The sequence below is a fragment of the Ylistrum balloti genome, unplaced genomic scaffold, assembly GCF_031769215.1.
Source record: "Ylistrum balloti isolate Yb309-2 unplaced genomic scaffold, AGI_CSIRO_Ybal_v1 Utg370796, whole genome shotgun sequence".
NCBI lineage: Eukaryota > Metazoa > Mollusca > Bivalvia > Pectinida > Pectinidae > Ylistrum > Ylistrum balloti.
The window spans coordinates 469,828-494,693 of record NW_026782464.1 but is presented as its reverse complement, the minus strand read 5'-3'; the positions used below and the strand labels follow the sequence as shown (position 1 = coordinate 494,693).

At 33.5% G+C, this 24,866-nt stretch overlaps 1 protein-coding gene across 1 annotated transcript; it reads right to left on the bottom strand.

Annotated features, from left to right (window-relative positions):
- Window positions 1–1,570: 1,570 nt before the first annotated feature.
- LOC132558564 (zinc finger protein 37-like) lies at window positions 1,571–14,372 on the bottom strand. Its single transcript, XM_060223148.1, has 7 exons — window positions 13,010–14,372; window positions 11,955–12,164; window positions 8,110–8,240; window positions 7,015–7,088; window positions 5,777–5,857; window positions 4,251–4,345; window positions 1,571–2,242 (listed from the first exon to the last, which is right to left on the bottom strand). The coding sequence occupies exons 1-7, from the start codon at window positions 14,336–14,338 to the stop codon at window positions 1,652–1,654; spliced, it is 2,511 nt and encodes an 836-aa protein (XP_060079131.1). The 5' UTR covers window positions 14,339–14,372; the 3' UTR covers window positions 1,571–1,651.
- Between the last annotated feature and the right edge of the window lie 10,494 nt (window positions 14,373–24,866).

Below are 24,866 nucleotides of genomic sequence, written 5' to 3'. Positions count from 1 at the left end.
GGTTTTGTTTGGTATTCAAGAGAAAGACAATCGTCCACTGTCATTTCCATAAAGAAATTGGAGACTGAGAATTCAATTCGAGATTATAGATATATGAAAAACAAGAGGTCCATGGGCCTTAACGGTCATCTTACTACAAAACTTTCAGCAGGAAGAAGGGTTATTTTTTCTACTTTGAATGAACTCTTACTAAAAAGCTGTTTCCATGATGCAGATGGTAGTTTTGGTGAGAAGTATGTAAGTATAAAAAGGTATTGCACAGGAAAATCATGATTACGCAATCATGTTTTAGAATGGCCTCCCTGGCTGCCGTGTCAAAGTCTTTGACAAGGTCGAAAATCAAAAATACTTTGTTGGCTACCTTTCCTTTCCCAGATTTCTGAATTAGAAAAATGATCCTCAGCCCCCAATGATGTTTAAGACCAAACCTCTGAATCTCAAACTTATTCAAGGCATTTTGATGCTTTTTAAGAGTGTGAAGTTTGTTAAGAATTTCTCAAGGAATGAAAACATTAGAACACTGACAATTTTCTAAGAAATACTAACAATGCCCTTGACATTGACCAAACGTCTCAACTCTGCAATTCAAACGATAACACTTAAATTGACATTGTTCTAACAACTCTGAAACTCAAACTTGTTGAAGGCATTTTAATGCTTAATAATCGTCTAGGGTTTGATGAAAAGTCCTTCAGGAATGATGTCACTAAAGCGTTGACAACATTTATCAGAGACAAAGGAGATTGACGGACTGTAACAGAGGAATATATCCCCTCTCCCCTCTAGTTTCACTGGTGAATAGCCATATAAACTGGGATTCACCTCTATAGTAGTGAAATGTCATGCTATTTAAGACACAAAAATGATTCTTTTTTATTCAAATTAAGTCGGCATGTCTTTAGAGTCGTAGAATTCCTTATTGCTATGTTGCACTGGCTGCCTTTTTCAAGTTGGTAGTTCCACATCATTCATAAAAATTGTACAAAAGACACACAAGAGAATAACACCTTTTAATACAAGATTGGATTTAACAAGGCTAAGGTAGAGCCAACACCTTGGTTTCCTTGATTTGTTTAATGATCTGGTGTTTTGCTCCTTGTTTTCTGAAATTTCTGAAATAATCTCCCTATTTGGTCCAGGGCTTATGGTCAAACAGAAGTCAGATTCATTATTCATAAAAATTTCTTCTCACAAAACTTGTAAAAAGACATGGTAAATTTTTTAAACAACTTATATTTCCCCACCTGAGCCCCATCCCTCCTGCCAAAGATCCTTCATTGATACAGAAATGTTTCTCCTTCCACAAATAATATTTCAGATAAAATGTGGGCAAAACTGGTTCCCTTCAACCGAAAAATGCAAAAATGCAAAATCCCACCATCCGTACAGGAGGAATTGGATTTTTAAGATTTTTCTAGACTTCCCCTATTGGACCCCACTGCTACTTCCAAGGGGGTTAAGTTTATACTGTTTATACAAAATTGATTCCCCTGCATCCAAAGAATGCTTAAGATCAGATTATGAACTGATTAGCACTGAGTGCATATAAAATACAACAAAGAACACCAAAGAATGCAACAGATAATGTAATGACAGGATGAACACTACTCGCACATAAAATGTTGATAAACACTAAACATCTTATCGAATGTTAAATATTCGGACTGAATCCCAATACAAATTGTTGTTCAGTGCCCACAAAGTCTGATTCATTAGTACTTAGGGATATATCTATATTTGAATACATTATATTATTGTCTGTTATGAGGTGCTGCTCTAGGTTGCACTTCTCTTCTACAGTTGTTAATTTCTGTGTACGTCTATTTCTTGTCGGTATTTCAGTCTCCTTCACCAAACATTTATTATCTTGTCTATAATGCCCGTCAGATACACATTGTTCTGAAGATGTATTTGCTATCTCGTTCACAACTGCATTTAATTCAGAGAAACTAGTTGATACCACATGGCAATTATTCTGCACAATTTCCTTCCCATGTTCAAGATTTGTTTCTGGTTCTATCTCTATGTCACCTTCGTTTGCCATGCCAATAGCTCCTTTATATTTGAAGGATTTGAGTCTGTCAACAATGCTGTTGTAACCCTGGCCAGTTTTCATGACTTTATCCCAGAGTTTCGTGGTTGTCATTACCTCCATTTTGTGACGATTACGCAAGTGTTTGTCTAAGTTGCCCTTCAGTTTACAACGAAAGCCACAAATATGACACTGGAATGGCTTATAGTCCTGGAAAATTAAAATTCTGTATTAAATTGACAAGCATTTGACAAAAAATAAAAGAATTACTTAAACTGATAAGTGACGTGAACAGCAATGATAATCGAAAATATAAAAATGGACATATGACAACACTTTAAAGATGTTTAAAATCAGGAAAACTTCTTTGGAAGCATATCACCTTATTCTGTGTTAAGCTTACAAGGAGTAAAAAATCTAGAAAAAAAAAAAATAAAATAAAATAAAAAAGTTACAGATTTTTTTCCTAAATTGATATAGTCAACAAAAGGTCATCAATACAGTCGTCTTAATATAAAGAAGCAAGGAGATTTGAAGAATAAAATAACAATACAATAATGTGAAACAAATAGATCATTTTCGGTAGTAGAAATCAGTCACAACGAGCAAAGACGTCGGGTTCATCAATTTATTGTCGACCAGTTTTCCCAAAATTGGGCTTCGTCAGAACAAAGTTACATCAAAATTCTTACACCAAGAATACACAAAACGACGATACATATTTCACCATTTCACGTTTACCCAATGTTGACTCATTCTACTTTCACTATAAGTCATTTTGTTTAAAACCATTTACAATTATTCTTTATAAAAATATCTACTCAGATTCCATGTCTTATCCAGTTGTTTTATGTGGTACAGTAGTTGCAATATATGCAATATTTTAGATGTAGATTGAGATGGCTTTTAAAACAAAGGGTTTTCCCCTAATTACCATTACGTAATGTAACCCCATGTCTGGTTAGATAAATCACATGTTAATCAATCTCAACTGATGTTTTATATAAAATATGGAATTTTTTTTTCTTTTCTTAAAAAAAATGTTGAAAGTAACAATCTGTCTAAAAAATGTACAACCATCATTATTTAACATGTCCAAGTCAGTCATTATGTAGAGGGGTTATATCAACTTCACTTCTATACAAATTATCTCTAGCAATGTTTAAACCAATTATCATTCGAAACTGTCAAGTCTTAAAGGAATCAAAATTGAAAAACAAAATGATACACTTTCCCTCTTATTAGTTTATGGAGTAGGAATGATTCTCGCATACTCTCAACTTTATTACACCAGTCTGGAGTTAACACCATGCTGTCACAGGTATAAGGAAGTCCATGGAACATTCGAATCATTTACCATTAATGGCCCTCTCACTTTTGGGTTATATCAATTTAATATATGAAAAGTTTGTAAATATTATAAGTCTTTTTAATGTCTAATGTGGTTTCAATAGTTACACAAATTTAATATATGAAAAATTTATAAATCTTACAGTCTTATTGATGTCTAAATCTGGTTACAATTTTTATACCAATGTCCTTTAATATCTAAAACAAACTGTGTCAATCCCTCAAATATAGTATTTAAGACCAGATGTTAAGTTAAAAACCTTAAGGAGGCAAAATGTTCAATTTCTGAAAATTAAATCCATCTTGTAACATTAGAGGTGGTACAGCTGATGTCTGTTTACACATGCATGTAAGTTCATCTCACTTCAATAATATCAAATATCAAATGGAAATTTGTAATCAAAATACTACACTACCACTTTTGAACCAGCCTATCTACCACAAGATTATAAGAAGGGCTGTAAAGAACACCAAGGTGAGATTAACCTTTGAATACAAATGTACAAGAGACATAAGATATGGCATATAATATACATTCAAGCAGCTCTATCATCCTAATCTGAGACTCCTCCATCCCTAGCATTATTTTAGGTCAAATGCGTAATACATACTGTCTTAGGCATTAGGATAAGTATATTTTTAAAGATCATGTTTTCGTTTTCTCACTTGACCACATACCACTCCACTGGACCTTGGTACAATACTGAACATCTAATTGAACATCTCGTTGAATACAAAAAATAGATGTCCTCTGATTGATTGTACAATGGACTGGCTGAAATTAATCTGCCAGTTTCTTCAGAGGAAGCTTCCGAAGAAACGAACAACAGAAATTAAAACCAAAAACGAAACATATTTCAAAACTTACTGAATGCTTTGCATCCTGGTGAATTTTCAATGTTGCTTTTGATTTGGCTTTGTAGTCACAATCTGGATAGGAGCAATTAATCAATTTTACTTCCGCTGAAAGACGATGATGTTGGATGTTATTGTGATTATACATTAAAAGCAAGGATGGTTATGTCTCCTCCACAAGAAAGATTTCTAGTTTAGTGAGCAATAACAGTCTGGCACACCCATGATTCTGTTACAATATGCAATATGAACAAAGGGAGGTAACACAAAAAACCCCAAAAAAACCAACTTCACATTCTACAAGTAAAATGCTTCCCTTACACATACACTCCTTGTATACAACCTAGATTACTAAATTTGGCTTGATTGGCCAATGAAAGCAGAAGATCTGGTCTTAAAATGAAAGTTGGCAAATGAACATACAAAGTCATGCTCTCACTGAACTAATACATTATATGTCTGAGATATAATACCAAATGTCACTAAAATTGGATCATGCTTAAATTTTGACCACTTTGGAACCTTGGTTTGAATGCCATGACAACATCAACTTCCTTACCAAACTTGGTCTTAATAGGTCAATAAGAACAGAAGCGATTACCCTGCAGGGAAACCAAAGAGTTACAGTGATCCTATTTTAGTGGAAGATCATATGACCTTTGACCAAAAGAACTGAAAAGCAATCATATGCATCCCCTCCATACAAGTTAAACATCAATGTAACATATAGGCCTTTTCTTTAAAACAATTAACCAATTTGTATATGTCAAGACCATAAGTCTATGATCACAGTTATTCACTTCATTTCAGCCCACTGCAGGACAAATATGAACCATACATCTCTCTGTTTACAGCACAATTTCTTTAAAGGTTTTTAGGTATTTGTCCCCTAAAACTTTTGATATCCCATCATCCAAGCATGCTTCTGCCCAAATCCATTCCAAGCAAAAAGATGATGCCAGAAATATTGGCTTAAAATTGATACACAAATTGTGACTAAGTGTAGTGTAAAATCTGTAAATAAATTAGAAAAAAACTCTTGAAGATAAGGGCAATTACTCTGGAAAGACTGCAGTATGAAACCTGCATAGTTTATACAAGAGATGACTTTGTCTTCCCATTATATGTAATTTTAGTTTTATGGATGTGTACGTAAGGTACCAATGAAGTTATACATTAGTTCTATGTTAATGCTATGACCCTCCCAAAGCCATCAGGTAACACACCATGCCAGGATAATTTCCAAATATGGTATTTCAGGGCTTAATCAGAAGAGGTTTAAATTACAACAGCTGACCATTGATCAAATTCAAACCCTGAGCAAATTTAAAGACCTATCATTGAAAATGTTCCAATACAAACTAAGGTGTTTAGCACTGACATTACATTAAAGTAAACTAACATGATCACTTATCAAATTAATTTCCCTAACAAGCTGCTTTATTTTTCTGTAGATGTCTCCATCTAAATATCTAAAAAAAATTGTGAAAAACAACATTAAAACCACTTGATACTATATAAAATGTTCACAATACATACCTTTGTGTTTCCGCTCATGGACATACAGCCTCATTTCTGTTTTCAGTAACTTTCCACACTCCTTACACTTATAATTATTATCTATCAGATATAGAATGTTGAAGTTATACATGCACACCCATCATACATCACTTTTTTAAAAACATTTTTATATGTATCATATACAAAATTATTGAATTGAGAAGTATCATTTTTACTGCAATAAAAAAATACTTTCAAAGAGATTAATTGATGAAAACTGAAAACACAAGGGGAGAAAGCATTTCATCTTGTAAGATAAATATCAATCAATATTATTGTTACAATGGAAACTTAGGACTCATGTTGCAAATTACCAGTACTGTGTGGTAATTTAATTGGTATCTTGAATTGAGCTGCACAAACATGAAAGATACCAAAACATAGCCATACTCATGAAATATATTTGTAATCACAGAAAAACAATGTAAAATATCCTCTATCTATCATGTCAGCTCAGGATCAGCTGGACAGATACATTAAATGTTACTACTGTGACATACCATAACTAACACCATTAAAAAAATGAGAGATCCTTGAGGGATCTTTACACAGTGTAATCATGATATGTACTCTTCAGTGGATTTTCTCATCTTTTCTGTTATTTATCTGTTTCAGAACAGTTCAGTGTACTTAAATATATGTATTTGTTTAAAGCCTAACACTGTTGAACCCCACAACAAATTTGGTTGAATGGCACATTCATTTTATAAGTATATCATGAAATTAGTTGTATATCATTAAATGAATGCACAAAATGTTAAGCCAATTTTGATATTTCTGAGGGAGCTCCTGAATATTCTCCTAATCCATAAAAAATTTCACCCAAAAATGGGAAACCATGATTGAACAAACATGTTACAAAATGGCTACCATGACTGCATATCAAAATTTTGACAAGTCTGAAAAATGACAACACATTGTTGACTTCCTTTCCTTAACATCTCTATTAATTCTCAGCTAAACAGCACCAATGGAACACTTCAGAAGAATTTTAAAATACACTTTTTCAAGATAACAGTCATGACAACCATATTAGGCTGTGCATTAGCTTGAAAAACAACAACACTTGGTCTGTTAAAATTTTACACATGGCAAAACAGCAATGAGGACAAAATAAAATGGCCATGCATGTAGGTCATCCAGACACTTTATCACAAAACGAAGAACAAATTGAGTTACTCCACTTATTGCAAAGACAGTGGATATAAATTTCTCACCAGAATGAAGGTCCAGATGACTCCTGTAGCTGATGCTGGTGAAGGTGTAGTAATCACAGTGATGACACTGGAATCTACAATATTAACATGGTCATTACATCAAAGTGTTTTCCTGATGTAATTATAAATTTTATATTCATTATAACTGTAATAACCTACGAGAATCCAATAGGGTTAAGGAAAGATTTAACAGAAGTGCATCTTAATTTTCTTTAATTATATTACATATCAACTGCAATTATATTAATAAAATACTGCATAGTTCATATTTACATAGCCAATAACATTTTGGCAGTATTGATTGAATATCTGGTAACAATTAGCAAAAATCCTTCTCATATATGTGATGCCTGTTATTTCAGTGAATTTTTTCAGGAAAAGCTAAAACATGGAATGGCTGGCAAAAACATTAAATGTGACAATACAACATTGCAGAATAAGTTCCACTTATTGACCCATGATTACACCAACTGTTCAGTGCTGTGGTCATAGGATGGTCGGGGACAATCAACTGTCTAGTGCTGTTGTCATAGGATGGTCGGGGACAATCAACTGTCTAGTGCTGTTGTCATAGGATGGTCGGGGACAATCAACTGTCTAGTGCTGTTGTCATAGGATGGTGAGGGACAAATGTAAGTATACTGAAATGCATTGCACATACCAGGGGTATAATATGTCTTATAGTTTAAAATCAACATTGAATAGAAAACCTTTTATCTACTGTACAATGGAGCCATCTGAACCACATTATATGTTAATATCAACCAGACGATTTGACTACAATAAATCTTGGCATTAATTAGCATCAAATGACTTTAAAACTTCCTCTTTTCTCTGGATATTACAATCAATAGTCATATGGAACTTACAAAGTTAATTTTAATACAAACTCAATTCTGTTGTATTTTCTTTTTTTTATACTTTGATACTTAGATTTATTCCATTCCAAACAGAGAAAAATTGCATCTGACATTATGTGACAAAAGAATAGGCTAACATTAAGAAATTCAAGATAAACAGAAAGGCTGGGCCATAGAAGACTTGGTACATTAAATCAGCTACATTGCATTGGTATCTGCAAAATATTGGACTTACATTTTAAAGTTCTTTGGCAGAGGCGTGTTGTGTACACGATAAAGGTGAATGTGCAGTTCTCGACGGGAGGAACTCTTCCATGGACAGAGGTGACAAAGTTCATTCTGCTCATGAACATTTTTAGTATGGGCCTGCATTAGATCAGACATTTTCATTAAGTGATAATAAAATACTACCTGAAAAATGATGAAAAAATGGAAATTAACATTTCTCAAATAATGTGAAATATAAGCTCCGTAGACCGTTTCTAAGATGTCCCTTACACAAGGCAACAATTAAATGCTGTTCAGGATTAATGGTGAAGGCACAGCAGCAGAAAGAACAACTTAAACCCAACAGATGGTTTCCATGGGAACCATATTAGATTGTGCAACTTGAAAAATAACAACTTTTCATCTGTTAAAATTTGGCTATACATGTAGGTCATCCATGGTTCATCTTTTCTCTTCTTTTGAGTCAGTCCTAAATTCAAACTAGAAATTGTTGTTAACAATTTTGCGGGCTTTTCGCTTTTTTGGCGACAAGTTGACCGGAAGTTGACATTTATCCTGATAACAATATATGAGAAAGTTTCCTTGTTTGTTAGTCTCTACAACATATCCAAAGATGAACTTTGTATCTTGAAACGTTAAGGAGATATAAGTACATAATAACGAAGAAATACACATTTTAAAGGTTCAAACATATTTGACCCCTGTGACCTTGAATGTCGGTCAAGGTTATTCATATTTGCAAGCCTTATGATTTAACATCTGATGATCAATATATTCCCAATATTAGTTCTCTAGACCTTGTGAAACTTGACAAGATTGTTGAACACTGGTACACTATTTTGTATCTTTGAACTTTGACCCCTTTCGGAAACCAGAAGTTTTTCATTTTCAGGGAAGTTTTTCTATTTACAATCACTAGGAAGTCTCCACAGAAGGTTTATATTTAATTTTCATCATTGTATGCCTTCTAGAAATTGAGAAACTGTCATTTAACGATTTTTAGTTAATTGACATCTGTGACCTTGAAAGTGGGTCAAGGTCATTTATATTATTAAACTTTGTTGCCAGTTACATATGCTTCTTATATGTGAAATATACAGCTTCTAGGCCTTTCAGAACTTGAGAAGAAGTTTTTCAAAGATTGGTACCCTTAACAGCACTTTTCAAATTTCACCCCCTACCGCAAACAGAAAGTTGAATTTTGAGGTACGTTTCTCTTACATCAATCAACAGGAAATGTCCACAGAATAATTATGTTGAAAGTTGAAGACTTTGGGCAGCTTAAGAATGGAGAAATTACCATTTAACGATTTTTACATAATTGACCCCTGTGACCTTGAAAGTGGGTCAAGGTCATTTATATTAACAAACTTGATAGATAATTAAACAGACATCTTACACATGAAATATCAAGACTCAAGGCTTTGCAGAACTTGAGAAGAAGTTTGTCAAAGTTTGTAACTGAAAATAACACTTTTGAACTTTGACCCATACCGAAAACCGGAAGTTGATCATTGATCCAAGTTTTTTTCTTGTGAAAAGTGTTTTATTTTTAATTAACATAATATGATTACAAATGAGGTCACTAGCTTAAACAGTTCCTGAGTTACGGCTTTTTAGGTAAAATCGGAAATGACATCATGGCGGCCATTTTGTTTTTCCGATGAATTTGTAAATGTCACTAAATGGTAGAAGACATCTGGGGAAATCTTCTCTGTAACAATTTGATAAAATATAGCCCATCAATATTGATCTAGAACGAGTTTTTCCTATTTGTCGGCATTTTTAAAAGATCAAGGAAATTTTCAAAATGGCGTACAGCGGAAATGGTAAACGTTTCAGAACAACTGAAAACACTTAATTCATCAGAAGGACATTCTGCATCAATCTGATGAAGAAAATTTCAAGAAAATTCAAAATTGAAAAAAAAAATTGTTAAATTTTGAAAACTTTACCCCACAGCGAGCTTTTTTATTTGACATATTTTGTATTAAAATGGCATGAATAAAAGTTAGATGAAGAAATTATCTACAAATAATATTATTGCACAAACTCAATCAATGGTTTTCGAGATATTGCTGTTTTTAACTTATGATGTCATGGCGGCCATATTGGATTTTTGACCTACTTAAAAAATCGGCATCGACAACTTCATATACGTATCTACAAAAAAGTGAATAGACTGTATGTCTAGCTTTTACAATTTAAAAGATTACGAACCCACAATATTGGAAGAAGAATAATAAGAATAATAATAATAAGAATAATAAGAAACAGAACAAAAACAACAGGGCTTTTCACTTTCACCAGGTAGTGAAAAGCCTTAATTAGGGGCCACAGGGGAAACACACACAGAAATTGAAAATGATCCTTCCAATGCAAAATTTCCTTAAAAATAGTAATAACAAACTTTAAATGTTAAAATTCAAAATGGTCATCTGCCGTCCATTTTCTTTATCCAATCAGTTCCAAAATAATCAACGCACAAGTAGGAACCAAGGTGAATCTAATTTGATGTACTCCTAAATAGATAGCAATAACAAAATGGCCTCAGTTGAAAGGTGATTTGAACAACCCACTTTCTGATGATCATCAATTGCATATATTACATATATATTTTTTACATCCTTATTAAATTTATTTCCATCATTGTATAACAATATATTATTAAATGTCCTCACCAGTAGTTAATCAGTAGATGTATTTCCTGTATAGAGTTTCCCATATTATCACATATCAAGACATCAAAAGACTGTCCTTCACACAAAACTTCAATATTTTCTCTACAATACAGCATGATTTTTCAATATTAGAATTTGGTTATTCTCTTGTCATATGAAAAGTAAACAAATTAGACAAATTGACATAAAAAACAAAGTCACAGAATGTTATTTTCCTTTTATAGTCAGTTTGTATGTCATGTAGTATATTCCTACTTTAAAACGCTTGAGTTATCAAATGTTTAATGTTATGATAATGTACACTATTGCATATCCTGATATACATTACAGTAACCAGTCATTGCATGGTGTACCTAACATGTTTCATTCATTCATACTTTCACACTGGTATTCCTATAACTAAGAAAGAAGGAATCACTTTGGATGATATATGTGACCAATGATTTGTCTATTGGTTCAGAAACGTGTGCTCCATTGTGTATTTCTTACCATTGCTGTAATAAATACAACAGTTTCCAATCATCATCAATCTCATAAAAAGGGCAACCTGATTTAAAAACTAGAGTAGCCATTAAACTGATGCATGCTTCTCAAAAACAACTTTATTGGAAACAAAATCTTAATAGAGAGCAACAATTCTGTGACTAAGGTGTTGCAGGCGTAGATATTGGTACACTGCACATTGTCTAAGAATGGCATACAAATACATCAAGTTTCATTATCCTAAAAAAATACAAGCAAAGATATGCTCCAGATATAAAAAAAAAATTCAAAACAGGGCATTGATTTTGTAATTAAGGGGTTGCAGGCCTTGACTTTAGAATATACTTCACATTGTCCTAATATGAACAATGAAAACACCATTTCTTAGTAGCTTGTATAAATTAATGTAATCAAAGCTATTCTTCAGACACAAAATTTTAACAAAGGGCAATAACTCTGTAATGAAGGGGTTGTGGGCTCTTTATTTGGTAAACTGCTCATCGTCTTTGTATGAAAAATGTATACACCAAGTTTCATGATCCTTGCTAAACTATGGACAAAGTTATGCTCTTGACACGAAAGGACAGACAAAAGACAAATGGACAGAAAAAGCGACAACAACACGCTTCACCAAATATTTTGGGGGAGCAAAAAAGGACACATTTTCATGAAAACTTCAGATACTTACATTAAGAAGTGACTGACGAGGAAATGCTTTCTCACATACATTACACCTGAAGGAGAGATTATCTGGATCATGTGTTTTTCTGTGGCAAATCAACTGGGACTTGTACTTGAAGCTTGCGTTACACAAATCACACTGAAACTGGCGCTCCTTGGAATGTATCTTTCTGTGGACTGTAATGTTATGCTTCAAGATGGATTTAAAACCACAGCCCTGAAAGGAACACACAAAATGAATTACATGTAGTTCTTTATACCTGGAACAATCAAGTCTTTATAACTGGCAAATGATTCTTAAAAAAAAATCATTTACTATGAGTTTACTCAGAAATCCTCTGTATTAATGCAATGTCATAAATATGCGCAAAAATACTATATTCATCATAATTAAAACCCTGTGACAAAATATTTTATGTCTCGGGATGAACATGACACATATTTTTAACAACCTACATAACGATATTAAGATGAATTTTTCATCTCATTAAAATCATTTACTAGAATATGGCATATTGAAGACCTCAGTTTCCCGTAACACATTTTCAAATGTTGATAAACAGATCACTTAAATCTGAAGAAATTAAAATAGAATTTAAAAGGTGAACATTATTTTGACTTGTACTGTGTGTTTATTCCACAATAAGCCCTAGGAGCAAACACATTTCTTTAAATCGAGGTCAGTGGGTCTGTTACCTACAGGACAATGAATAGCATTGCTTTGTATGTTAACTGTGGACAGCATAACTCTGTATAGGGAAATGTTTTCATGATTCCTATTTTATTTTTTATTTTTTTTTATTCTTTTAGTTTCTTTTTTTTTTTGTTTGTTCCACTTGCACATAAATCCCTTTCTCTCCTGCAGTCTGGATCAGCCTTAAAGGACATGAACATAGAACTCATGGGGTACAAATGATTATTTCATCCCACCTTCCATCTTTGTCTTACTGGCAAAAAATGCCAATATTTCCCATATAAATTTACTAACATGCATTGACTTGTTGGGTACTTAGGGTATGACGGTGGTAAAGATTAATTACAGTAAAAAATGCTGGTACTCACGGCATGGTCACATTGATGAAGAGGATACTTGTCTGGTCTGTGGTGAATGCCATGCTGGTTGTACTTGTGAGAAGCTAGATTAAGACCACGATTAGAACTCCAACCACACACATCACAAGTAAACAAGTGAAGTTGTTTTTTGTGTTCCTGAAACTTTTCTTTGTCTTTGAACTTGATCCTACAGAAGCGACAAAAGTTCAAAACAAATGGTTTCTTCTGTTTCTCATCTTCCAATCTAGAGTCTGTATCAGAGTTACATACTGTTGTCTTAAAAGCTTGGCTAACATTTGAATTTTTACCTGTTTTTGGCAAAATTTTAGTTATATTTGAATTCTGACACAATTTTTCCTGATTATCACAATCAGGAGTCTTTTTCTTTGGTGTATGTCTTGTTGTTTTTGCTTGCCTTCTATCTACATGATCAGGAACAATTTCTTGCAAAGTTTTCCCTTTTCTTTTCAGTTGTTTTTCTCTTCTTTTGACCTCCTTCAGATCCTTATTGTTTCCATTTCTTAGTGCTGTCTTCATCCTACTAGATTTTTGAATCCCAAGCCTTGCTTTCTGAGACTTTGCCTCAGACCTTAGAGTAAACTGATGATTTGGCTTTAAGTTTTGTGCTGCAGACCCTGTTACTTTTGTACTTAGAAGAGAGCCTGAATCCTTCTGGTGCATTTCCTCAAACTTACAAAATGTTTTAACTTGCGAATCAGTAGATTTATGACAATTTTTCTCCACCATAGGACTCTCCACTTTACTACCTGTTGAAGGTGGCCTGCCAGGTTTCTCAGTAGTGATCGTTGCCACACTATCCCGGTCATTATGGAACATATGTCTTGGCATCATGACAATGCCCTCTGATGGTCTAACATCATTTACTATCGCTGGGTCTGTACCAAAGTGTATTGATTCATTCACTGTTTCTCTGTTGATACTACATTTGTTTTTTTGTCTGAATTCATGACAGAGTTTAGTTGCTTTCTCAAGTCCTAAGAGACTGCATAGAGCAAGAATTTTTTCTATGCTGCATGTTGTAAGGTGCATCTCTCCTGTGTATAAAAAACGTATCACTGTCTGCACATCAAAGAAATCATAATCTTTGACCAGGACAGAATGGGACTGACTCACTGAATCATCCTTCACCTCTGTACAGAGTTGTTTTCTAAAGTAAGGACTGCCACTAGCCAACAGCACTACTTGATGAACGTTAATGCTAGCTTGGGATGTCTGGATGGTACAGTCACAGAGATGTCCCTGCTGCTGAAGCTGGTATAGTGATGATGCTAGATAGGTAACATGGCTGGGAGACTTCAATGTCTCCTGATCAGTCATCCTAAATGCTTGTGGTGGTGTGTCTACATGCACAGCTGCAGTTTATCTATTACAACATACAAGTCATTGTGTCATTTGAAATTAACCAAAATAACAACAATTATTCCCATTTCCTTAACAACAAACTCTACAATACAGGTATTTTGACAATTAATTTTTTTACCGCTCTTCCCTGCTTGTGGAAACTACACCTCTCAATTTCAAATTTTGAAAATATTATTTTTTGGAGGTTGTAATATTTGTCCAATGGATTCTTCTACATCATTATAATAGTTTTGTTGGAGGATAATCATATGCCAACTAATTCTGTGTATCTAGGTCTATATTTATATGTACAGTGTGTATTGAGGTCTATATCTATATGTACAGTGTGTATCTAGGTCTATATCTATATGTACGGTGTGTATCAAGGTCCATATCTATATGTACAGCGTGTATCTAGGTCTATATCTATATGTACAGGGTGTATCTAGGTCCATATCTATATGTACAGGGTGTATCTAGGTCTATATCTATATGTACGGTGTGTATCTAGGTCTATATCTATATGTACAGTGTGTATCTAGGTCTTTATCTACATGTACAGTGTGTATCTAGGTCTATATCTATATGTACAGGGTGTATCTAGGTCTATATCTATATGTACAGTGTGTTTCTAGGTCTATATCTATATGTACAGTAAGTAGTGAGGCATTTATTTATATACAGTAAATGCATTAGGGATATTCCTTCTACTCTTAATGTAAAGTGAGAAGGCAATCATATGTTCAGGTAAAATTTGAATCGGCCACACTTCTCCCCCTTTTTAAATGCATTCATCCTGAAAACATCATCAGACCTGGTTCTCTTGCTCAAACAAAGTCTATACATGTAGCTCTTGGTTTCCTTATACAATGTAGTTAAACTTGGAATGGCCTGTATAACCAACTGTAATAGGAAAGCATGTACATGTTGTGGGCCTCTACATGGGATTAAACCTGCAAACCAAAGCTTACTGGAGAGAATGTCTCTCCTGTGTGAAGCTTGAAGGCAAACACATACATCTAGTCTTTTGTACAAAATATACATGTACACATTTGCATTTAGTCTGGAGGGTTCTGACCATCTCTCCACGATTATGATTTTTTTTCTGGGTTGAAACCAAAACAAAATTAATTTAGCAGAGATAGTCATAACTAACGTAAATTGTATGAAAGATTGTACACGTATGTACATGACATTGTCAATAGTCAATACTGAACATCCAGAAAACTTATATTCGTACAATGCAAGTGTGTACAGGTATCTCAAAATACATATATGGTGTAAAAAGAGTGTAGGTGTGCAGTATATGTAAACTGACAGATCTAGACATGGCAAACATATCAGCCGATATAATTCCTCCAGAACGAGATTTAATATTTTCGTTGTTGACCTTTCGTCGATGAATACAGTTATAAAGTGCATGTTACTTGATCCACAAGCACCTGTATCTGGAACGTAAATAACACCAGCAAAATCCATGCCAATTTACTAGGAATTTTGCTTGTGGTGTTTACGTTCCAGATACAGGTTCTAGTGGGTTAATGTTGCTGATCGGTCGATTTATTACGTGACATTATCGTTCAGATCACAACAAAAGCTGGTCAAAGTCCTACACATATATCATCAAACATATTTTTACTTAACTTACCAGATGTCAAATTACTTTCGGTTTGTCCAAAAGCACGAAGGCCTAATCACAGTCAAGGACCTACCAGACCGCCTGACACAAAGTAGACCTACAGGAACAATGCTAATACAATCCCCACTTTCCCAATTCCCATCTGACAGAAAATTGTTATCAATTAAACTAAGCACACCATTAAACATTAAACCAGCCAAAGCCAAATTGTTGGATTTATAAAAGTGATTTGCTTTAAAATTTGCATGGGAATCAAAATATCGCGCAATAGTAAAAAAGGGACGTCACTCTTACAGGCATACATGTACTTGTACGAGAGCTTCTATGCAAAACTGTCACCACTCTAAAGGAGAATATCTATATCTTGTCATCCACAAAAGGATATCTGTATAAAAATGTAATCCATTAAAAGGATATGTCTTATATCTTCTGTGTAAAAATTTCATCCCTATAAAGGATTTCATATAAAAAAAATGCAATCCATCAAATGGACATCCCTATAAAATACCAGCCACTGATAGGATATTTTCTATATATCTTCTATCGAACAACGTAACATCTACTAAGTTATATTATCTGATTCTTACTGGTGAAATCGCATGATCCATTCTTTAATACATTGTACCGTGAATTTTAATGATCTTCTATAGCTGGAATTGTGTCTCATTTGTATATTTAACTCCGGAATTTTAATATGCTGTTTGTGTACATGAACTCTGAGTTGGTTCTCCGTTTCTCCGATGTAAAGTCTTTACAACCTGGGCATTTGATTACGTAGATTACTTTTATTATGGTACATGACATCAATGAATTTATTTTAAAGTTCCTTCTGCTAAATCATTTACGAGTTTCCTTCAGATAGAGTTGAGCAGGGGAGACAACTAGTTACGTTACATTAATGAACACTTTGAAGTCCATAAATGTAATGAAACTAGTTGTCTCCCCTGCTCAAGTTTACAACTACATCAGTTTGTAGTTTTTATTTATACATACTGTTAATTTAAGACTAATATGCTGTTGTTTACTATTTTTTTTTATTTCAGACTTTTCTGTAGCATTTCGATGTTTTAATATTTTATTGTGATTTCTATATAGATATGTACATTTAAAATATATGGATTGTTTACAATAGAAAGTGTTAATAAAGCAAAGACTATCTCAATGAATTTCTGACAGGTGATTAACATATGAAAAGGTAACAGAAAAGTCTAACAATTTACCGAATTTCTTCACTGCTGAGTACACATAGGTAGATTAACTTGGATTGTATAAAATGTTAATGTATACCCGAAAGAGAATCAGCACAGCATCACCTAGTGTTACCTGTAATCAGTGTACATCTTGACTTTTATATGATTATCTATAGTTAGTCTTACACGTAATTAGTGTATATACTTTAATCAGTACAATATTACCTAGTCTTACGTGTAATCATTGTACCTGGTTTATATTACCCGTATGTAGTATATACGGCTCATCCCCCGAACACCAACTCTGCCAACTTGAAAGGAGGGTGTTTATGAAAAGAATCCTTTGATGTTAAAGTTATAGTCTGTTTCAACTAAGAATGTCAACTTGTCCTTGTAAATAGGATACTTACATATCAATAAGGAAATAGGTAAAGTTTTTTTTTGTTTTACATACAAATGTAACACATTTTTGTAGTATATGAAGTATTACAAAATAGTTATTACTTATTAGTATTTAAAATTGTTATTTATAATTTTAATGATTATCATATAAGATTATATTTAATTGATAAATAAAATTTAGTATGTCACAATGATACACTGATGTCTGTTATTAAATTGTATTTGTATTACATATATAATATTGAAACATTATCCACATTTTAGCATTAAATAGATTATTATCTAATATAAATAGTAAACCCCTAAATGAAGCTGAATTAGCACTATGTATGAAAATCTAGATATTATGTCCTTTTACAACCTGTAATAATCAAGTAATCCATAAGTCCAGAAAACACAATACACTCTATCCAAGATGCAGAAGCTCGGATGCTGAATCAGCATAGGTCATCAGGTCGGTTGTCCCAGTCTGGTAACGGTCCTTCAATGTGGCCAGGCGTCTGTCAATGTTGGTGTATTTCTTCTTCCGGGGTTAAATGGTGCCTCCTGCATCTCTCTGAATCCGGCTGATGTCGTTCATGTTCTGTATGTCCTTAAACGTATGGATGATGGTGTAGATGTTGGGGTGGGCATGCAGTACCTTCTTCAGTTTTCCGTGCCAAGCTTCCAGATGGTTAGTAGTCCGGGGTCCCTCGGTTGAGAAGTGGTTCCCGATGGTACGATCTCCCTCTATCCATTGTGTGCAGCTACCTCAAAATCGACGAAGGCTGTAGTGGGTCGGAATGGAATGTCGAAGTGTGCCATGTGATCCTGGAGAAGGGTGAAGAAACGGCTGTAGATTGCCTGGCTCTTTACGGGAAGTAATGCGTATACGACTGGTGTCATGATGCCTTCATTCTGTACATGGACGCTGTAAGTCTTTGGTAGTCGCTGGACCACGGCCTTGGAAGTGTCATCCCAGTCGTTGTCTCGGAGTTGATTGAGCTCTTCCTCAAAGATGGACGGAATAGGCTGGACCTATTATACGCATTTGTTGGTGATCTGGTTCATGATCTGTTTGGCTACAACACTGGCTGGGTCTGAGGCGTGGGTGTGTGGATTTCTTCCGAAGTTAGCTGGTATGTTGTCGATTGTCGAGAGTGATGCTGAGCAGCCTGAGGTCGAACATCTCCAGAATGTCCTGCTGCCGTTCTTTTGAATCTGTCTGAAGATGAATCCATTATGTGAAAGGTTCTGTCCGCCTCTTCTGTTGGTGATGAACTTAACGTTGATCTGAGCATTAGCCATACTGTCCTTGTATCAAACAACAAAGATAATAATATCACTCAAATTAAACACAATTTACATAAAAACTGAGAGAAAATACTAGATTAACTAATATTTGACAAAAGTTACAATTTACACAAAAACTGAGAGAAAATACAAGATTAACTAATACATATATGACAAAAGTTATGATTTGACAATATATATCTGTGACAAAAGTACAGTAATAAATCAAGCAATGATTGAGATATTGATCTTTCAAAGTGCAGATTGAAATATGATCATTTCCCAAAATGAACTTGGCTTTTATACATTTCCCATTGAATAGCTTGGGATTTAAACAGATTTAACACAGATATTTGATTCCTTTATTTTACAGTTATTAACAGTTTTCAGTTTTCTGAACAGTTATCAGAATCAGAACTTAATCATCTGATTTACCTGTTTTCTAAATAGTTATCAGACTTTACCTGTGCAAGTTACCTGTACTATAATTCTAAAACAGCTTATAATCCACTATCATCACAGTTGACCTCCTATGTAAACATGTTGTCATATACAGAGTTGGTGTTCGGGAAAGACCCCGTATACACTCCTCTGTATAAGCTGTTCGTGCCTTTACTAGTAATCAGAGTACACCTCTCTGTCGGTTACCCCTGGCGCCAAAGTGTACATAAAGGTAATTACTTTGTTGTCGTACTGACAAATACTATGACAAATTAATAGGCTACTTTAAAAGGAATTAAATCAAGCCTATAGAATAATGAAAAGTTTTGTGCAATTCTAAAGAAACCATAAAAGAAACGGGAAATAAAATCTTGTTTGTACAGTGTTTATGGTATTTGTCATTTGCGACAGTTAAAACATTATGAAAATAACCACATATGAATTAAAGAAATCACAAGTAAAATCTCATCAAACATGGTGTCGCCTAGATACTGAAACATGTATACGTTTATACGACTGGCGTAGAAAAGAACACATTGTCATATCAGAATATTTTTGACGTTCGTGCAGAGTTACCTCCCCGCACGGAGCTTTCCTACTTGATTTTATTTTTATGTAAGCATGGCGGGTATTACGCGCACCTCACGGAAAGAAATTGCTTACAGGGGAACTGTGGTGAGTTCTTATGCGTAAGTAATAGTTCTTTTTGTATTATATTAATATTATTTAATTGATGAAATGGTGCTTGAGCTGTAGTTTTTAGAGATCGCGTAGTATCGTTGTAGAATTTTATGGAAGCGCACTGCAACCGGTGCAAGGGAAATTTTAACCCATTTAAACATGCCAAGAGAATCATTTAGCAAAAGTAATTTTAAATGTTAATTATTAACAGGGATAATATCAATTTTATTTTTATTTATTTATATATATATGTTTATTTTTTATTTATCGAAAAACACATGAGGAATAAATAGATTCATATATACTATCAGTCTATAACTCCCATCGTCACACACTTACAGAGTATAGTCATGCATCATTTTCACCACTAAACACACAGCATTTTGAGTTGCACACTATATCTTAACTATCATAGACACTATGTAACACAATCACTCTAAACATATATTTATAACTTGCAGCCATACTAGCACTCCAGCATTGTTTCATATACAAACAACATCAGCATCTGACATCAACGTCATCATATACAATCATCATCCTCGTCACACATTAGCATCATCACATACCATCAGCATCATTATGGTCACCTATCAACATTAGCATCATCACACTTCAGCAGCATTACACATCCGCATTATCACATACCAAATCAGCATCGTCACACCTCAACATCATCATATATACCAACATCAGCAGCATCACACATCCTCATTATCAGCTTCTTCACACACTTTAACTTCCATGCATAAGGATGCTGCAGATTCTTAGACACAGTCAACATCATTATCTTCATCATCAAGCACACATAGACATGCTAATTTCAGTAATTTCTCCATAAACTAGTATGGACTCATAATAAGTGAGCAACTGACAGCTGTCACTATATCACTATAAGATAAATGTTCCTAGATATAATGAAATAGACAAATAAAAAACAAAACATGTGATGATTTTTTTTATAATTCTTTAAACAGCAGACAACTATTAGCTGTTAATAATAAATGTAAATCAATATCAGAAATACTGTCAGTTCTTACCATTGCTTGTGAAGTGATTGATTCTAAGGTGACCGATAAGGCCCATGGGCCTCTTGTTTCTAATCTTAAATTAATTTTTCAATGTATTTTTTATGCACAATATGCGTACCTCAAGTGATTTTGCTTATTATTTTAGATTTATGATCTTTACATTTATTTACTTCTTTTTTTTGTTTGATATTTATGTATTTTATACATCCGTCAAATGACAGGACATATTATGGTATTCTCGTCTTCCATCCGTCCATCTTCCGTCCGTATGTCCCTCTGTTCGTAAACATTTCAATGTCCCAGCGATTTTGGAATTTATTAAGCCTTAACAGATTTCTTTTAACTTTCATTGCAAGCTTAAGTACAATCAAAGCTAGATTGAGTTTGATTTCCATGATTTTTGATCCACAATTTTTAGAGTTACGGCCCATTAATGTCTGTAACCTTTTCAATGTCGGTGCAATAACTTTGCAAAGTATTACGCAATTACCATTGAAACAAATGCAATATATTATATACAGCATAAATAGTGTAGGTGATAGTCAGACAAAATCACAGGCGTATTTCGTGACCTGAAACAGGCTTTTGTTTTTTTTTTTCGTGTGACAAATTAAAATGATTGTTCAATATATGAATATTGTCAGCATTCCATTATACCTTCATAGATCCCTATTAGGATAAACTGACGGGACAGAGCTTGTTTGTTACACTATCAGAATAATGTAAATCACTCATACTGGTGGAGGAATTACAGTGATTCTAGCATTAAGTTGTATGGTTGCCAATTTATTTGCAGATAAGTCAATACCATTATTACTATTGCAGCCATGGTCTTTTGATGGCGTCGTTAACTTCACCTTGTCAGAATATCCTAATGGGGCAATATTTTGTACATCATGTGAGAAAAAAAGGCATATTTACAAAATTAATAACCAGAAGTAGCAAAATCACAGGGACTTTTCGAAATTATTTTTATTATCTTAATTATCTAGACAAGCCATTGTGGCTATATATAAATATGCAAGTGTTTCTGACTTCGTTTTAAATAAAAAAAATAGTTGTGGAGTGATGGCTTTTGATAATGGATATATGTATATCTAGTTTTGATATATGCTTTATTTGACAAGGAATGTCAATTTATTGTTGTTAATAAAGTTACTGTTTCAATTTTGTTGTCATTGGTCCGTTTTTCCTTGGCCCGGAACTATTTCTGAAGGCGTCTATTTGCATCAACACTGCATCGTCATGCCGGTAATTACGGGCTTAAAATAGATTTTCTGTTGACCAATTTCATTTGACAGATGGGATTAAATCCCTAATGCGTCATATCGAGCGTAATAGCTTATTGGATAAATATTTATAGCAACCTATATTGAACTTGGGGAAACCCGTTCGTCCGCCATGGTGTTTCACGTTGTAATAGCAGCAAGCTGCAAGATGAACTCGAGTAATTTTACGGATGTTTCCTTTGATTGCTTTTCATTATAACTACTGGAGCATGCATAAAACATCCTTGTGTCGTTGTCACGAAATGTAATAGATGTAGCAACAACCATTTGTACCTTAACTTTAATAAAAACATGCCAAATGTCGTATCTTTCTAATGGGAAGCCTGTTACGACGGAGATGTGAAGGGGACGTAACTCTTGGCGAACGACTACTATGTTATGAGAAGTTCTCAAGAATCAGCCACGAGAGACTAGCACATCTTTCAAGTCTGACGAAAAAAAATCAGGGCTAGATGTTCGAGAATAAATAGGAGCTGAGAGCTGCTGGAAAACTTTGTATTGGAAGTTGTAATCTCTTATATGTCTTTTGTACAATTTGCTAACGTGTTTTGATCATTTGGGCGGGATGTTGTATGCATTTGCCTTTTCTGATTTCTACACAACTGACTTCGTGTTTTGTTGTAACGGTTAGGTAAATAAATATCTGCTTTCTATGTTTGGGTATATAATCATCTGTCACCGCCTTTACGATACGTTATAAACTTTACTAAGTTTTGTTTTTCACCCGTCACTGAATTTTACAATATCATATATAGTAATAGGTAGCAATCAACGAGCGATTTTTCATAATTTCCAATCATATTTGAAGTTGGTAATTCTTTATTACACTCAAGATGTGGAGTTAACACAATGTGTTAATACCGTACTACAAAGCTGTTACTTCAAACAAGTTTAGTTATATATATAACAAAATGGATGTAAATTTATTATCGTGATTGTATTGCGTTTTTACAAAGCTGGAAATATGTCTGTTGTTTCAATACAAACAATAGTAAAAGGCTCACTGGTAATTTTGTCATGTAGCATACAAATATATATACATGCATCCATCCATCCATCTCAAGCAACAAGACATGTTAATTTCAATCTTTACGGTCTTACAATGTAACAGGTAGACCATGATGCTCTTCATTATTATATAGTATGCATGTACCAATACAGATAAAATGGAAATCTGATGCTCCCCAGCATATCATGCTATAAATAATATACATACAATATTACAGGTAACAAACGATAGTCTGTATTATGTTATACATGCAATATTACAGGTAACAAACGATAGTCTGTATTATGTTATACATACAATATTACAGGTAACAAACGATAGTCTGTATTATGTTATACATACAATATTACAGGTAACAAACGATAGTCTGTATTATGTTATACATACAATATTACAGGTAACAAACGATAGTCTGTATTATGTTATACATACAATATTACAGGTAACAAACGATAGTCTGTATTATGTTATACATACAATATTACAGGTAACAAACGATAGTCTGTATTATGTTATACATACAATATTACAGGTAACAAACGATAGTCTGTATTATGTTATACATACAATATTACAGGTAACAAACGATAGTCTGTATTATGTTATACATACAATATTACAGGTAACAAACGATAGTCTGTATTATGTTATACATACAATATTACAGGTTAGTGTATATATATACAATATTACAGGTAACAAACGATAGTCTGTATTATATACATACAATATTACAGGTAACAAACGATAGTCTGTATTATGTTATACATACAATATTACAGGTAACAAACGATAGTCTGTATTGTTATACATACAATATTACAGGTAACAAACGATAGTCTGTATTATGTTATACATACAATATTACAGGTAACAAACGATAGTCTGTATTATGTTATACATACAATATTACAGGTAACAAACGATAGTCTGTATTATGTTATACATACAATATTACAGGTAACAAACTGTATAGTCATACAATATTACAGGTAACAAACGATTATTATGTTATACATACAATATTACAGGTAACAAACGATAGTCTGTATTATGTTATACATGCAATATTTCAATATTTTATTATGATATATATACAGGTAACAAACGATAGTCTGTATTATGTTATACATGCAATATTTCAGGTAACAAACAATAGTCTTTATTATGATATATATACAATATTACAGGTAACAAACGATAGTCTGTATTATGTTATACATGCAATATTTCAGGTAACAAACAATAGTCTTAATTATGTTATACATACAATATTACAGGTAACAAACGATAGTCTGTATTATGTTATACATACAATATTAAAGGTAGAAAATCTGATAATATGGAGTTGAGAAAAAGAGATTATATGGAGTGGGGGAAAAAAGTGATAATATGGAATGGGGAAAAAGAGATAATATGGAGTAGGAAAAAGTGATCAGATGGAGTGGGAAAAAGTGATCAGATGGAGTGGGGATAAAAAAGAGAAGATATGGAGTGGGAAAAAGAGATAAGATGGAATGGGAAAAAAGAGATAATATGGAGTGGGAAAA

Coding starts and splice junctions, on each gene's coding strand:
- LOC132558564 (XM_060223148.1), bottom strand. CDS start 14,338: ATGACTGATCAGGAGACATTGAAGTCTCCCAGCCATGTTACCTATCTA. Junction 7,089..8,109: donor CTGCCAAAGAACTTTAAAAT/GTAAGTCCAATA, acceptor TTAATATTGTAG/ATTCCAGTGTCATCACTGTG. Junction 5,858..7,014: donor TCATCTGGACCTTCATTCTG/GTGAGAAATTTA, acceptor TATATCTGATAG/ATAATAATTATAAGTGTAAG.